Genomic DNA, 16,652 nt, shown 5'->3' with positions numbered 1-16,652 from the left:
GCTGATCTTCCGGTTGTACAGCAAGTAGGTACCTACTCTTAACTCAGTAAAACCCATTGCACAGGGACCGGCCATCATGGCTAAAATTCTGCTGCATTTCACTCTCTGCAACTTGCAATCATTTCCGAGTACAGTTTTTAATAAAATTATTCAATTAAAAATATATATTAAAAAAACAAGGTTTTTAAAACGGACTAAAAGATATAAAATAATTTATCCTAGGCCCGTAAAGATTTATAACTCGATACAGATTTCTTACCTCATTAATACTGACCCAAAAATTTGTGATATTTGTTTTTTAACACCTGTGAGTTAATTTGTAAAATTTAAAACGAAAAACGTGGTGCACGTGCGATCGGTAATAGATTGTTTCCATTTTTTGTGTGGATTAGGCCTATTAGTAAAATGGCAGAGTGAAAAATAATGTACGTGCTCCCGTCACCACCCATCACTCTTTGTAAACTTTATGAAAAAATAATTCCTTCAGTAAATTTTTCATTATTTATCAAAAGTATATTTACGACTACTTCAAGGTGATAGAAAGACTTCTTCCATTCTGAGGTAATGTGTCTTTGTTTACTCACAACACTTAGATGGTGTAATTTTAACCGCTGATCTTCCGGTTGTACAGCAAGTACCTACTCTTAACTCAGTAAAACCCATTGCACAGGAACCGGCCATCATGGCTAAAATTCTGCTGCATTTCACTCTCTGCAACTTGCAATCATTTCCGAGTACAGTTTTTAATAAAATAATTCAATTAAAAATATATATTAAAAAAACAAGGTTTTTAAAACGGACTAAAAGATATAAAATAATTTATCCTAGGCCCGTAAAGATTTATAACTCGATACAGATTCCTTACCTCATTAATACTGACCCAAAAATTTGTGATATTTGTTTTTTAATACCTGTGAGTTAATTTGTAAAATTTAAAACGAAAAACGTAGGGCACGTGCGATCGGTAATAGTAAGGATTATAAGGAGTAGTTGTCGTTGGGAAAACTCACACAAAAATTCATATCATTTTAAGCGAAAAATAATTGTTAGTTAAAGTAAACTATTTATGCATCAGTTATCTGTTATAGTTCATATCAATTGTATTGCATGTGCCCCACGTTTTTCATCTTACAAGTTAATTCACAGGTGTTAAAAATCAACAATTGCACATTTTTAGGACGATCTGTATGGAATAAGAAACTGTATGGGGTTTATAGTGCACATTAAGTATCTGATTTTCATCCTTATCCTATATAGATTGTAATGAAAATTTATAATTGTGAATTTTAAATACGTGTGTATGTGTGTGTATATATATATATATATATATATATATATATATTCATACACACACACACACTTGTACCTAAGGTTTAAAACTAAAAATGAGGGGTGCTTGCAATAGATAATAACAAGAAGACAAGCAGTGATGGGATGCACCAAACAACAATACATGTCAAATTCAATGCAACGCCTACTGACGAAGTATTAAACTGTTATCAGCGCCGATAGTTCGATAGTCGCCGTGAGATTTGCTAAGTGGACGGGTTTGCCAAGAAGGATAGGAAGTTGTCAGACCTTACTTTATGACCGTGTGGCGGACATTTCTCCTAGCCCTGTACGCATGATATATAGGCACCGCTTGCGAGTGCTGCGAAATGCATCACGCAACACTTTACTGTTCTGCTCGTAGCGTAATGCCACGAATACGGGGGTTTCGCTAAACAAAACCAAACAAATTTGAAACGAACAAACAAACTGAAAAGAAAGCTACTTAATATTGCATTGTCATCCAGTACTGAACTATGGTCAAATTTTCAAGTCTCTAGCTCATTGGGAAGTTAGTTTTAAATAGATTAAGAAATTTGAATAGAAACAGACAAGAAAATGAGTTAATAAAAATGTTTTAAAATGGTGTGCATAACGAGTAACAGAGAGAACACAATTTCGTGATCTCCCTCTTTTGCTCTATCTTTGTTAAACATGACATTTGTCTCCAGAACTCGCAAGAGGTGTTTCTTTGAAGAGTGAAGTATGGTTTGAATTCCCTATTGATAGCTTTTATCTTTACTATAAGGCGTTTTGAGTTAAAAAAGTTTTTTTTAACCTAACTACCTGTTTATTTAATGCGTGGGATAGTGAAAATAATTTTTTTTTTTAAAGCCAGCCGTTTCCCGAGAAATGAAATAACCTTCATAAAATAAAATTTTAAATGTTTCATTTGAATAATGTAACCTTTTAGCAGCGTTCTATTCATGTTCTATACTTGGAAAACCTGCGTGTTGCTTTGCTATCTCTTTACCAAATTGGCGTTTGAGGAAACCAACACAGACACGTTCAGTCCAAGCTCCCGACCCCAGCATGGTTGAAACTTTTCCGTCCCTGACCAACTTTTCTTTGTGATCCTATATTATTGTCCTGTATTGAACCTGCCAGTTTAATGATTGCAATATTTAACCCCATATGAGTAAATCAATTGTTTTCTCTGTACCTAAGTCAGTTTTACCTGTGCCCAACTTAACTAGCTATAATTTAGAGATTACGATGTTGGAATAAGTCATCAGTCATGGTATCAATTACTGCAATGGCTGGCCAATCCCCGAACAAAGCACGTGATGCAAGCTACTCTTTCTGCTGGGCTGAAACCCAGCTTTTTTCGGCATAAAGGCTTCGGCCTGGGATACAAACCTAGAGTCTTCCCTAACCCAGACTCCTCCAAAAAAAAAATACACTTAGTTTTAGTTATGTAAAAGAAAAAAAATTTGATGCGATCTCTCGTCACAGCCTGCTGCCATAAAACTCCTTACGCTTTCTCCGCCCACCACTCAACCACTCCTGCTATCTTCTTCTTGTGTTGGAATTTGCGAGTGGGTTGTGCGTCCCGTGGTGACCGACGGGCGAATTAATGGCCGACCCCTACCAGGTGGTGACCCATCCTCTTGCCGCCTTCGCCCCATCGCTGGTCGTTGTTTTACGACTCATCGGTCGTCGACGGGGCCGGCGAGCGATCCGACGCCCTCGATGGAGTCGTCCACGGCCCGCGCCTGCGAAGGGGTGAAGGGCAGGAACCCCCTGGCCGCGAGGGTCGTCCTCGTTAGCGTCGGAGCGATATAGCAGCGCGAAAACAACGTACTCGGTGGAGGGGGAGGGAAACGCAATGCCTCGAGCCAATTACATGGAAGTCGCACACGAGACGTATCGACGGCTCCACGCCCCTACATATGGGAAATTCTATGTCATTTTCGAAATTAAATGTCATTTTATCTATTTTTTTCTTAATGGAGAAATTTTTATGAGTAGCCCTACTCTACTGTATAAGTATTGTGTATTTTTTTTTGTAGTTGGCCCTATCTTCCACGGTGAATGCAAACTGTTTTGTTATATTTCAAGTCAGGCAATTTTTTTTTCTTATATTAAGTATTTACTTTATCATTTAAATCTTAGTTACTCAATATAAAAGGATGTGGTTTTATGTATTACCATATTTTACTTAATATTATGTCCCAAAACTTTGGCAAATTTTCTAAATATTTCTTAGTAAAAATTTGAATTCCTAGGATAACGCTGAAGAAGGCTGTGGTTCACTGACATTGATCAGTTCCCGAATACATCCGAAGTTAGCTAAGTTCCTCATGGCAGGAATAAACAAAATAAAAAAAACAACACATATTCACGTGATTTTAGAATATATTTTAAAAAACCTTGGATTTAACCTAAATATCCTTTCGTTTAAGATACGATCACCTAGAGAAGCGAACACATACCCTCCTGAAAAAAATTAAATAACGAATTTTTGTGAGAATGTTATTTGTTCACACACCTACATAACTTATCTTTCTTAAACACACTCACACACACATAATTATATCCGAAGATGCACGAGCGAGGTTTATTCAGGTGGCGTCTGACTCGGGGGTCCACAATAGACTGCGACTCGCTTCAGAAATGACAGCTGAACGCCCAAGTTAAATTGGCTACGGCGATGAAAAAATTAAAAAGGCCAAAACATATGCGGGGGAGAGAAGCGGTTTTCACGTCCCGAGTGTAGCTTACATTTAATTGAGCCGTGGTGTGGATTTTATTATAGTCAGCCACTGATTCTACTGGCTAGGCTCGAAGTACGAACGGAAACCAACGAAAGCAAACACGCGAGACGCGTGTACAGTGAGAGTGACAATAATCTTAATGAAGGGCGAAATGTAGCAGTTTAATTAATGTTTGATATCCTGAGTATGAATTATAAATGCCAACCGGGACTTTTAAACTTATTATTTTTTTAAATCCTTAATCACATTTCCCTTACGATTTAACACGTTGAAGGTTGACGTCTCAGTTGCGAGCGACTGTTCTTACAAGAAATAAGTTCTCAAGATTAATGTATATAAAACTGTAGGAATACGTGCACGCAAAATTGTTGCGTAATGGATTAAGTTTTTGGTGTTCGTCACGTTTATTTTCCTCGCGAATTTTTTTTTGTTGCGATTTAAGAAAATTTTTTTTGGTATTTTTGAGTAAGTTTATTTTATAGCTAGAAGAAAACATAATAAGAATTCGGTTAGAACTCGTAAGTATAAGTAGCTAATAAATGTTTATTAAACATGTTTAGATAAGTTTATATTGCATCCCAGTATTGCAGGGCATGCAACTTTAAAAAAAAAGCATATTTAAGTTGAACATATCGAAATTATACTATAATTTTTGTAACGTGACAACGTTGGTTAGCTTAAAATTAATATCTCTAAAAATATTAGGGGGTGGGAGTTAAGAGCGTGTGCAAGATAACGCTTCCTCTCGTAACGAGCTACATTAATAGATTTAACGAAATTTAATCGGCTTTATGAGGACCATTCGTTTGAAATGTAGGACATGCGATCACTTTTATCGATTTTAAACTGCTGCCTAAAAAAAAAAGTCCCGAACATATGTTACTACGGGAATCGAGATTATTTACTCGCAGGACGGGGGTTAAAAAAAAGGAGGGAGGGGAGGTTTTATGCGTTCCTTATCAGATCATCCCAGGGTTTTATTGCCCGGGAGACGTTGCCCCGGCTGTGGATACAAATGGACCATTAAAATATAAGGAAGCACTATAGGCCATCAAGAAAATGCTATGTACGACCGTTTTATGGCCGAGCTGCCCTCCGCCCCGCTCGCGCGGCCCCCTAGGCCGGTGCCGTGCCGTGGTTGGCCGCAGTTGTAAACCGGCGAGATGGCTGTCGACATGTGGGGAGGCCGGTCGGCCGTTAACTTTGTAATTCATTGAGCGGCTGCGAACTGGTGGCAGCCGGGCGTGTTCCGCGTCGCGCGCGCCCAACGCCGGCGGTTGAGGTAGGCAAGGCTCGCTGCTGATTCACCTTTGAACAGTGCAGTACTATTGCCGACGGTGTGTTGTAGTTCCAAAATTATTTTCTTTTCCCGACTTTACCTGCGATGGGACCGTTATTAGACGTTCAAAGGCGAGGGTATCAGCTAAAAAAGGACGAGGTGAAAGTCGGTATTCATATGCAGTTTGTTTTTGAGGCTTTTTTTCCCCCCCTGCTGTAATGTGTATTTTCATTGCTAGAGAATCAGTTTTTCTTGATTTTGTTGTAGTGTTCAACGTCACTAAGTTGTGAACCAACACCCCTACCGTTTGTGTGTGTAATTGGGGGGGGGGGGGATGTTAGAAGGAGAGAGGGAGAGAGAGGTGGGAAATTCCAATAATACTTTGTTCAATATCTGAAGCTTTCAAACAAATCCATAACCAGATTTCTACCACAGATTATCTTAAAAATGCGGGTAAAATAACAGAGGATATTATTGCACATTCTTAAAATTATTTTGGAGTCGTTCACAAACAACGCGACACGTAACCTGAAACAGACCAAAAACAATTCTGGCTTAGTTGGTTTGCTTGGACGATTATATGGTTCAATTAGTTTCTTTGTGTAATTGTCAAGAAACTATAATTAAAATTTGTGTGTTGCTAAATAATCTTTGTTTTTATAGAAACATGCTCTGCCAAAAAAAATTGACTTCAACATTCGAACAGCAAAATGAGGGCTGTTGATACCTATAGATTACCTTTGCATGCTCACTGTGTCACTTCTAAAAAGTGAATTGAATGCTTGAAAAACAAGTAACCTCTGTGCTCGCTAATACCGTGCGATAACTAGCGAAGTGACATTCACTTAATTTAAGTTCATAGGGCAATGCCTTAATGAAGATTCAAACGAGAGCCATTTTATATCCGACAATTGTTTAATTTTTTAAGTTCTTTCAAAATATGACAAGGAAACTTTCCGATGGAAATATTTCAATTTGCACCGGGAAATTACTGCGTTGTGTCAACGGAATAACAGTTGGATAACATAATGCCCTTTTCGGGTTTATCCTGCATTAGGTTGACTAGACATATTAACATTATGAAATAAGGAAGCTGTGCCGACGGAGTCATGGTGACTTTAGTTCTCGTTTACATTTACTAACTCGTTAACTATGTCATCGAACTTGCATGCTGCCAGTTTTTAAGAGTATTTGCGGCTGTAATCCATAGATTATTATTAACAACAACAAATTGTATTGTGTGGTGTTTTAAGTTCTAAAGTTGTCGTCACTCGTGAGTTACAACGGATAAAAATGCAAGGGAAAATTTTGTTCAAAATTAATTTCGTACCAAAAAAAAAGGGGGGGGGGGGTGCTACTCGATTTAATCTTTTAACATAACAAGAAACAGCTTTCGTAGATTGATATATGTTCACGTGTGTTAACGTGATACGTTTACAGCGAAATAGACAACTGAATTGAACTTGGCGAGGTTTTTTTATCCACTGCTCCATTTACTCTGTGTCTCACAGGAACAGAACCCCCAGAAGGTGGGGCCCCTTAAACGTACAGGTTTCAGTAGGTGGGGCATGGGAGGCCAAAAATTGGCCTTATTAAATAAAATTAGAATGGGGAAGGAGAGTGGGGGAAGGTAAAATGAGTGAAGTGGGGTAATTTGTTAGTCTCGTGAGCTCCGGGACGTGTCGCGGGAGGGGAGAGGAAGTTAAAGAGGAGTTTTTGTGGAAGAAGGGGGGTGGGGGATAGGGGTGGTTTCTGGCTGACCGCATAAATGCATGAAGGCGAGCGCGCGGAGTGCCTGGCTATGATAATGTGCGTGGTGGGTGACCTTTATTTTATGCGGCGGCCTGACGCCATCGAGATGGCTGCAGCGAGATATGCGGCCAGGTCCGTTCCCGAAGAGGGGAGAAGGGGTGTTGGGGAGGGAGACACCATGACGTCGTCGCCTGCTCAGTGGGTCACCTGGACAACACCCGGCGCGACCTCTGCCCGGTGCGCGCGTGCTGACCACCGTATCCGCGACCCGCAGTGTTTCATGTGCCGTGCATCGTGCGAACTCTCTCCAGCTAACTTTGATGCGTGTACTCATGTACGTGCGTTAGTTGTTATACTTATTCGGCGTAATAAAAAAAAACGAACTTTAGTTTTGCATTCAAATATTTTAAATTAATAAAATATTTGAATTGATACTCTAAATACGGTTGCAAAATAGACTATAAAGTCAACCAAATTATTTTTTATTAATAAATACTGAGTATTCAATATTAATATGAACACAATTTTAAAATTAAATGTAATTTATTTAAATAATAGAGTTAAATTTTAATTAATAGTAACAATCAATAAATATGATGAATGTTAATTCTAATTTATTAATTTTAGTTATTTATTAAATAACAATGTAATAATTTTATAATGCAAATGAATTATACTTACGGGAACATAAACTCACATAAATACACTTGAAAAAGTTTATAAACCCGATTTCTATTACAAATATTCACAATAAATAAATTTTGTTAATTATATGGACCAGTAAACAATATCAATAACTAAAGTATATGATTTAAAAGCACATATAATTTTGATTTATACATAGCTTTTTTCATTGTGTCACTTTTAGATAACGCGCCTAAAGAAGTATAACTTCAAAAATTCCTGAAATTCCAAGAACAAGCTGCATAAATTATGGGTCGATCGCTGTGATGATAAAGGAGTTCAGGTTGCTGTCACGTCGTGCTGAAAGGGTAAATATGTTGGGGCTGTGGGACAGGGTTCGAACCCTCGGCGCGCTCAGAGCAATTCAAGAAACAACCAGCGGGAGAAAAATAGATGAATGAGATTTAGAATCATGGGTTGGAATCTCAGTGGATTCATTTTTAATTGTGGGGCCTATCCGGTGCTATTTAAGCAATTATTTGTAATACCTATGTGTGTGTGTTGTGCCAATTCACTGTAGTGGAAGATGCTGGCGAGCGGCCGTGAAAACACATCGCCTGCTTGCGAGATCGTTAGAGAGGATTTTGAGTGAATGAATCAATGTGATGTAGCTTGACGTCTCTCCGACATCGAGTTCATTAGACTCAATGAGCGACGATGAGACGAGATCAGATATAACGGGGCACCCCGAGAAAACTCACGGGCCCGCGGCAACGTCAGTCACGTTTCTCACCTCCGAAAAAAATTGTTTAGGCCCTGCCGGGATTTCAACACGCACATTTTAAACCCCCCTACCACCCGATATCAGTGATCTGACGAATCGTCTGTGACTTTACGTAAAACTTTTAAAAGCTGAAAGCCGATCCAGACAACAGCATAAATGGGGAAAATACTTTTTATAAATCTGGATGTATGCGTTAAATCATTATTTTTAAGATGCAGATTGAGCTTTGACGACTTAAATACTCCGGGACTTATTGTAAAGGTTTACAACAATATACATCATATTTATATTTATAAAAATATAAAAAACGATTAAGTAGCTACTTTTTGTAAGCTATTAAGCTATAACCTAAGGGAAAAAATAAATAATATTTAAATGTTATAAAAAATATTTTCAATGTGTTTACGCCCGATTTCAGATTTACCGGGACCATTTCCCAGTCCTGCTTTCCTGATACGGTTTTCCACGGTATCTCGATACCACTCCAAGTATGTTATGGTGGCTTTTATTAAGGTTCCCATTATTCATTTCCCGTATTTATGTTGTATATGTTACCGTCTCTAATCACATCGTTGTCGACAATACGTAAACAGAAAACAAAAATTAATTTTAAATACTTAAAATGCGTTTCCGTGTGCTAGGTGGATAAGCAAATTAAAAAATGCACAATATTAATCTGTAGTCATCTATCAGTAAACGCTGACGGGTGTAATTTATGCATAAAAGCGATAGCATGATTTTGAATAGAAACCTTTCAAACATTTTTTTGCCTCGAATTAGCTTAAAGGAAGCTTAACACGTCACTATATCACTTAACGAATATCTCGAGGTCTCTATACTTACTGGTTTAAAAAATGTAATGACACGATGCGTTAAAATCACTGACTTGCCAAATATATCAGAATCTTATTAATTAACCAAGTGCAAAAAAACTTTTTTCACTCATATGCTTCTATAATAATTTGGGTTGAAATTTTTTCTGTGTCTCGTGTGTCCACAAAGTAACAAGCGTTTCTCTTCACCCCCTCCTTTTTTTCTCCTTTCCGGCGCTTACAGTAAAAGGAATGAAAGACCATGCACGCTAGGTAATAAAACATTGGACGGCCGTTAATGCTCGAATAATTTCGCATGGAGCTGAAACCAATTACGTGTTGCAATCGGAATTTTCTTTTGTCAGCGTTAATTACTTGGGAGGAGCTCTTCGGCGTTCGAGGTATCAAACCGTTTCAAAGGCGCCGATAGCTATGTGACTTAAATGGAATCCTGCCATGTTAATTTATTTTAGGAAAAAAAATTATTCACGTGAAATTTACTTGTAACGTGTAAAACGATTGGCGAAGAAAGCAATTTGCTTGGGCATTTAATAAAATTAAATGAGACAAGGAGTAATTATCAGAAGGGTTATTCAGATCCCAAAAGGAGCGTTGAAAATAATAAAAATTTGTGGTTTGAGTTATTCTGAGGGCAGACTGCAGTTCGTGTGCTCGTTAAATTAAAGAGTCTGGTTGCGATTAGTTCAACTTCGACTCTCATTTCGTGAACGTATGATTAACATCTCGGCGCAGAACTCATCGCTTAGTTCCGCGGATTACTTAATTTCATTTTCCCCTCGTTCGTCTCACGGTTATTTCATGCTGAAAAATGTATACCATACAAAGAAATAAATTTTGTATATTTTTACAAAAGATTTCTTCAGCAAACAGTTGCCTATAGTAGTTTGCATTACTCCAAGAATAAGATTGTGACTTTGTATACAACACATGGCTTGGTTATTTTGCATAGGCCTATATGAAATACAATTTTCGAGATAATCCTGATTTATATATTAAAAAAAATTGTTACATAATTTTATATTTTAAGTGATGTTTCATCAAGCTTCATTTTTTATAATCGAATAATTGAACTTAATTTTTTATTATGCTTACTAACGTTCGCAGTTAATACTGTGAAGCTATTCAGTCAACGGTTCACCAATAACTTTAATTGGAGGTACTGGGAAAACACTAAGCATAAATGACCGTGCAATAATCCAAAGAAATACGTAAGAAATACACAGTATTATCTGGTAAAACCTTTTTCATACATACAGAAATAACCATAGCCATGTTTTGCACAAAGTTAAAACATATTTCTTGTAGTACTACAACTTATTTCTTGGTAACTGGTTTCCAAAGGGATATTTTGTAAACGTACAGAAAAAAAAATTCTGTGTGATATGAAGCGGTGACCAAATGCATCGTCGGCGAGAAACGGGGTCATACCGACAAAACCTACTGACTGGCGATAGCGGCAATGGTCACTCTGTTTACCATTTGGTGAGAATGAGGGTTTCCCGGCGGTAATCAAACCAGGATCGTCATGGCAGGAGGCAAGTGATCCAAATGCTCGTCCACACTCATCCCTAAGAGATGATAAATTATCTTTGTGTTTGTGAGATTACTCCACAGTTGTCCGAAGGTTTGGTGGGTAGCACTGTGGCTGAATGAATGGTGCCTCCCGTTTACAGATGCTGGAAGGGTTGGTGGGTAGCACTGTGGCTGAATGAATTGTGCCTTTCCTCCACAGATGTTGGAAGGGTTGGTGGGTAGCACTGTGGCTGTATGAATGGTGCCTTCCCCCCACAGATGTTGGAATGGTTGGTGGGTAGCACTGTGACTGAATGAATTGTGCCTCCCCTCCACAGATGTTGGAAGGGTTGGTGAGTAGCACTGTCCTGAATGAATGGTGCCTTCCCTCCACAGATGTCGGAAGGGTTGGTGGGTAGCACTGTGGCTGTATGAATGGTACCTCCCCTACACAGATGTTGGAAGGGTTGGTTAGTAGCTGTGGCTATGCCTGAATTTATGGTGCCTCCCCGCCAAAGCAATACAATTTTTATTGCTGGCAGGGCCAAACCTTTATTTTCAACATGTAAGAAACGTGTAGGTCGATGCCGTGAGCAAGAGCTTCAGAAGTTTTAACGCGATTTAGAAACGGCTCAAAATAACTTATTAGAGTCTGTTTATAAAAGCATTTAATAATATGTTGATGTTGGGATGGTAGTTCTGCTTCCGAATTTCGTTTCCAAACTGTGTTTTTTTTAAATGTGAAAATGGCAAATAGGTAAATGAATGTTTTGAGGCTAGTAATTTTTTTTTGTATTTCCTGTAGAGATATTTGAAAGTACTGTAGGTCCATACGTGTTTCAGACGTTTATCTTCGTTTCTATGCCTTAACATGTTATGGCAAAGTCTCGTTCAGAGACTTGCACTAAGATGCAACATTACACTAGACGCAACAGCAAGCGTCGCTATCATTTATTCCGTCCCTGACATAAACGCACTCCTAGCTAGGCGGACGCCTTATGGGCTCCGATTTTACCAATCCAGTATGAATAAGCATAGACCTTCCAAATTCGCGGTATTTTCTTGGAAACGCAGGCTGGAATGCATTCCTACCATTATACGTTTGGATGGCTTTGTCATTGATTCATAGGTAGTTTGACAGGCCCTGAAAGACAAGAAACCAATAAAATAAAAACTTAAACCATGATATTTCACCATATGCATTCCGGATAGAAGGTAAAACATGGCAGCCTCCGATGAACAAAATAAATTGATTGTTTGTATTATGGTTCTACAATGCGAATTTGGTAGTTCTCTTAAGTCTAAGTGAAACCATTTTTTTTGTGTACTCAGTGGCGTATATGTACCGTAGACGCAGGATTTGTCAAAGCCTTGTGACCGTTAAATTTATTTTTCAAACAAGGAAAATATATACGATTTCAGATAAATATTTCCTGCATAAAGATGGACTCTTAATGATCCGTCCTGTCTGTCCGTTACCTGTCTGTCCATTCGTCAACTGTCCGACCAATTTAAAAACCGTACAATTTTTTTTTTTTTTGGATGCTGCCAACTCACTAGAAGGCTTTAATTTTGAATGAAATTTATCTTGTTAGTAATTTAATCTATTAAGTTTCTTACGATGTAACCATACATTATTAAGAACATGTGCCTGATAGTGTCAATCTTTGTTCCCAATATCAAACTTTAAACCGTGTTCGAACCCATGTTATTATGGAAGCAGCGAAACAAATATATTTCCAAAAAAAACTTTTTGAGATAATAAAATTGGCGGCAATATCTTTCAAACATGTTGGAGGTCACAATTTCATCTGTCCGTCGAAAGGTAAAGCTTGGGAAGCTTTTGACGGACGGCCGGATGGAATTTTTCAGGGCTATCTGTTTGGCTCGAGGTCAAGTGACTGACGAAAGGGACGCGCCGGTACAATGTGAGACCGCCTTACCATATATAAACTAAGAGCATTAACATATATGTGTGTGTGTGTAAATTAAATGTTAGCACCTCGCCTTTTCCCGAAGGTGGTCTCATGGTTTGACAAGCTTCCTGACACGCGTGCGTGAAGAGTGTCCTGTGAGTGTCTTTGTCGTGACGCAGGTGCACGAGCTGTGCGACAACTTCTGCCACCGGTACATCAGCTGCCTGAAGGGCAAGATGCCCATCGACCTGGTGATCGACGAGCGGGAGTCGTCCAAGCCGCCCGACCTGGCGGGCTCCACCAACGGCAACGACGGCGGCCGCAGCAACGCCGACTCCGCCTCGCACACGGACGGCGCCAGCACCCCCGACGTGGTGAGTGCCCCGGGCTGTGTCGGAGGAGTCCACGCATGCACTGGACGGTTCCCTTCCCAACACCTTGCGGTCGTATCATCCACTTGATGGTTTCTCAAGTACAACAGCTGTGACCTTTGACCTCCTTCACCATATCATTCTTCCCAGAGACCTACTCAGGGGTCGAGGGATGAAATAAGAGGATACATCTATATATCCATAAAACTATATCATTTCCACCAACTAAAAAATAGAATTTTAAAACCAACAGCGGGCAAAGTGGTCCTCCCTCCCCCTTCCCGGGCCACACAGGAATTGAAATTCTGCCTACGCTGCTAATTCTCCGAGTTATGTCAAGTGAGATTCAGACTTCTGCGATTGTTTACATTTGTATTTCCAAAATACCTGTGTTTGTTTTGACATTTTAAATTTAGTATCACTCAGAGCACGACTCGAGTTGAAAATCTTAGAAATGGAATCTACGAAAATAATTTATTTCCTCTCGGTGACGAAATTAATTAACAGAAAATGTAACTTCAAGATCTTGTAGAAACCAAACTTCTAAATACTTTCTAATGAATACTTTTTTGTGAAAGCAAGCACAAGGTTGCTACTTTTATATTGACTTATACAGAAATCATTTTGGACTGAGATGCGTAAAAATTACAAGTAGCGTGTAGTCTCGCAGCCAGTGGTTGGTGCCGTTTTATTTCTGGATTTATTTGACCAGGCAAATTAATTACAAACCTTAATAAATATACTAACATACAGGTTTGCAGTGATTTGGAAATGCTTCTCACTAAACATTTTATTGATAGGCTGCCACTCAATAAATGAGTGGTGGTTACACAAAATAGTGTCAGTTTAAAGTTCATTATAATTAAAATGGTTATGGTGCTAATGTCGTTCATGGCGTTGGTGATGATTGGTCATCAGTCTGCAGGCTGGTCGGAAGTGACAAACTCGCCTAACTTTTGCTGTGAGCAGTATTCAGGTACGGAGAAAACTAAAATTCACCTCTTAACCGTGGAAGGAAATATTTACAAGTAAAAATAATCTTAACGCGGTCGCGAAACAAACCTGGGATTTTAAAACCCCTAGTCAAACGCCGAGACCATTGGTACCATCAAACTAAACAATGATATGATTTCGTAATATCTTTTTATTATTATTATTAACTGTGAAGCATTAAATAAATTTTCTAGCACACTGCACTGACCTTAGGCTTACTGAGAAAACGTTTAGTCATTTCGTACGTAAATGTCAGGCTTGTATCATTGTAAAATATAATGTATCAGTCTCGTTCAAGGTTCAATTTTTTCCTTCTTCGTCTTTCGTAGCACAGCCGGTAGAAGAGAACTCGTGATTTGTTGACACCTTTTTCTGCTCTCGCAAAATTGCTTCGATATGACATTCCTTGGATACTTTTTTTTTCCTCCCTCGCACGCTCCTTTTTTTTACAAGGAAAATCAAGGAAATGTTGACAGGCGTCGCACCTTGCGAGATTGGTTGGGCAAGCTATGACAGAAGTGCTTTTGTGTTCGCTGTAAGATTGGAATGTTCTCAGAGAGCCTACGGCTTTTCTGGTGTTAACGCATCCGGAAAAAAAAATAGTACTGAACATATGTTCGTATCTGTCTCTTCATTCCGTTGTAATTTCTTCTATTTTTAATTAATCTTTGTGAAAATTGTTATTAATGCATGACTTGACATGAAATGATTCAGGAAATAAATGAAAGGTAAACATGACAGTCCGCCTATGGTCTAAAGTAGGAAAACTTATTTACAATTATTATTTCACGCATTTATTTTTGTCCAGACTAGGCTGAACTATATATATATCAAGTATTTTTAGAATGCTCATTGGTCGATAACAATGTCACACCCTTTACCGGGTACAGTAATTGGGTAACACCTTCGTGTCCTTGTTTACTAATAACTCAGGGTCGTCAAAATACGAGTCAAGAGCCCTGCAATCGAATTCATCAACGTGAAGCAGATGTAAGATGTATATTTTCTCCAAGTTCATTTCGCTACACAATGGATCCGCTAAAATACTCTTGAATTTGGTGGGGGGGGGGGGGGGGGGGGGGGTTGAAGGCTTAAGATTATCGACTAACGTTTCATGGAACAGCGCGGCTTACTATGATTGATTTATACAGTGAAACTAGAGCTGGGCCAATAAAATCCTCAAATACCATGAAATCCTTAGTATTTGAAGGATTGGAGAAAGAAAATAATTGAAGTAAAATAGTTGAAAATTAAAAAATTCAACACTGATAACCTGTCAATTTTACTAAGTTAAATTGTTTTTCTTAATACCTATGCTGTTACTATTCCCTAAGATAGTGTACTTTTAATATGTAATTATATAAATAAAATTGAAATATGTATTGATTTTAGAAACTTGGATTGTGAAACAAACATTTAAATGGTTAAATGTTTCAAACCTATGGCAATTTTTTTTTCATTTCTTGTACATTATTTTATTTTTGACCCTAGAAACCTAGATTTGGAATTCGAGGTTTATACTCCAGGTACTCTTTGGGATACGAATTCGAGATTCGGATTCGAGAATATTGGTGTTTGACCCATCACTAAGTGAAACATTTAACCGCTGGCATTCTGTGAGTTAGGGGTAGAGTGCCTTTAGGAGCTGAAGGGGTGGTGGTGGTATATACATTTTTTTTGTTTGAGAACGCTAGTATGGTTCCACACCCCGGTCGCCGTACACGACACTGCACGCGCGTTCCCTCTCCCCCTCCCCTTCCGGACTTTGACCGTGTGTCCGGCTCTCGCTAATTTACGCACCGCCTGTGTGTGATAGGAAACGGGCTGCCGGTATTTTTTCCCCCACCGCGCGCCTAGGATAATTTGAGTTTGTGGGGGGGGGGGGGGGGGAGGGGATGTCCGGTTGATCGGCAGCCATGCTGCACCGGGAGGAGTTATAAGGGTAATTACAGGATTATTGATCGTAATTTTAGTTTTTGGCCGCGGGGTTAGGAGGTTCAGGGTTTTGGAGGGAGGGCGGGTGGCACGAATGAGAGGGGAGGGGGAGTTTGAAACAGGCGTGGCGTGCTATATAGGACCTGCCATTGCTACGATCGACCGCCGCGGGGCCCCTTGAAAGAGGTTTTGGGGGAGGGGTCCTTTAACCATCCTTATTTACACACACACGGGTGCGGGAGGTCGAAGCTATGGCGTGCTGTACCTCAGACGGATAAGAGTAAAGATACTCGTCACTTACACTCGGTCTCAGACGCCGTGTTAATTTGTTTTAGTGTTTTAATTTTGCTTTTTTATGGGCTAGTGATGATAATCACTAAGTCTTGCGCAATTTTTTACACCAATGGTATATACCTTAGTGAAAATTTGTTAAAATATTTTTGTGTCAGAACAACAAATGCAAAGGAGTTTTCGAGTACAAAATATTAAAACAACTTTTATAAAAACGGAATACCTAAAAACGAAAAATCAACATGGCCTGTGATACCGAGCCTTCAGACTTGGATTTTGTTATTTTTGTTGTGCTATTACTGTTGGTTGAGGAGTT

The 16,652-nt window shown here is 39.0% G+C and overlaps 1 protein-coding gene across 9 annotated transcripts in view; it reads left to right on the top strand.

Moving 5' to 3' along the window:
* The window catches only part of LOC134530695 (homeobox protein homothorax), a 689,928-nt gene that overhangs the window by 134,597 nt on the left and 538,679 nt on the right, over positions 1-16,652 (top strand). For all 9 annotated transcript variants that reach the window (XM_063365782.1, XM_063365781.1, XM_063365777.1 and 6 more), the window contains exon 6: positions 12,926-13,120. In XM_063365782.1, the coding sequence (XP_063221852.1) occupies positions 12,926-13,120 (195 nt within the window). The remainder of the gene's footprint in view (positions 1-12,925; positions 13,121-16,652) is intronic.

This window comes from Bacillus rossius, chromosome 3 (genome assembly GCF_032445375.1).
Source record: "Bacillus rossius redtenbacheri isolate Brsri chromosome 3, Brsri_v3, whole genome shotgun sequence".
Taxonomy (NCBI): Eukaryota; Metazoa; Arthropoda; class Insecta; order Phasmatodea; family Bacillidae; genus Bacillus; species Bacillus rossius.
Note: the sequence above shows the minus strand (reverse complement) of the source record. Positions and strands in the feature narration are given on the sequence as shown.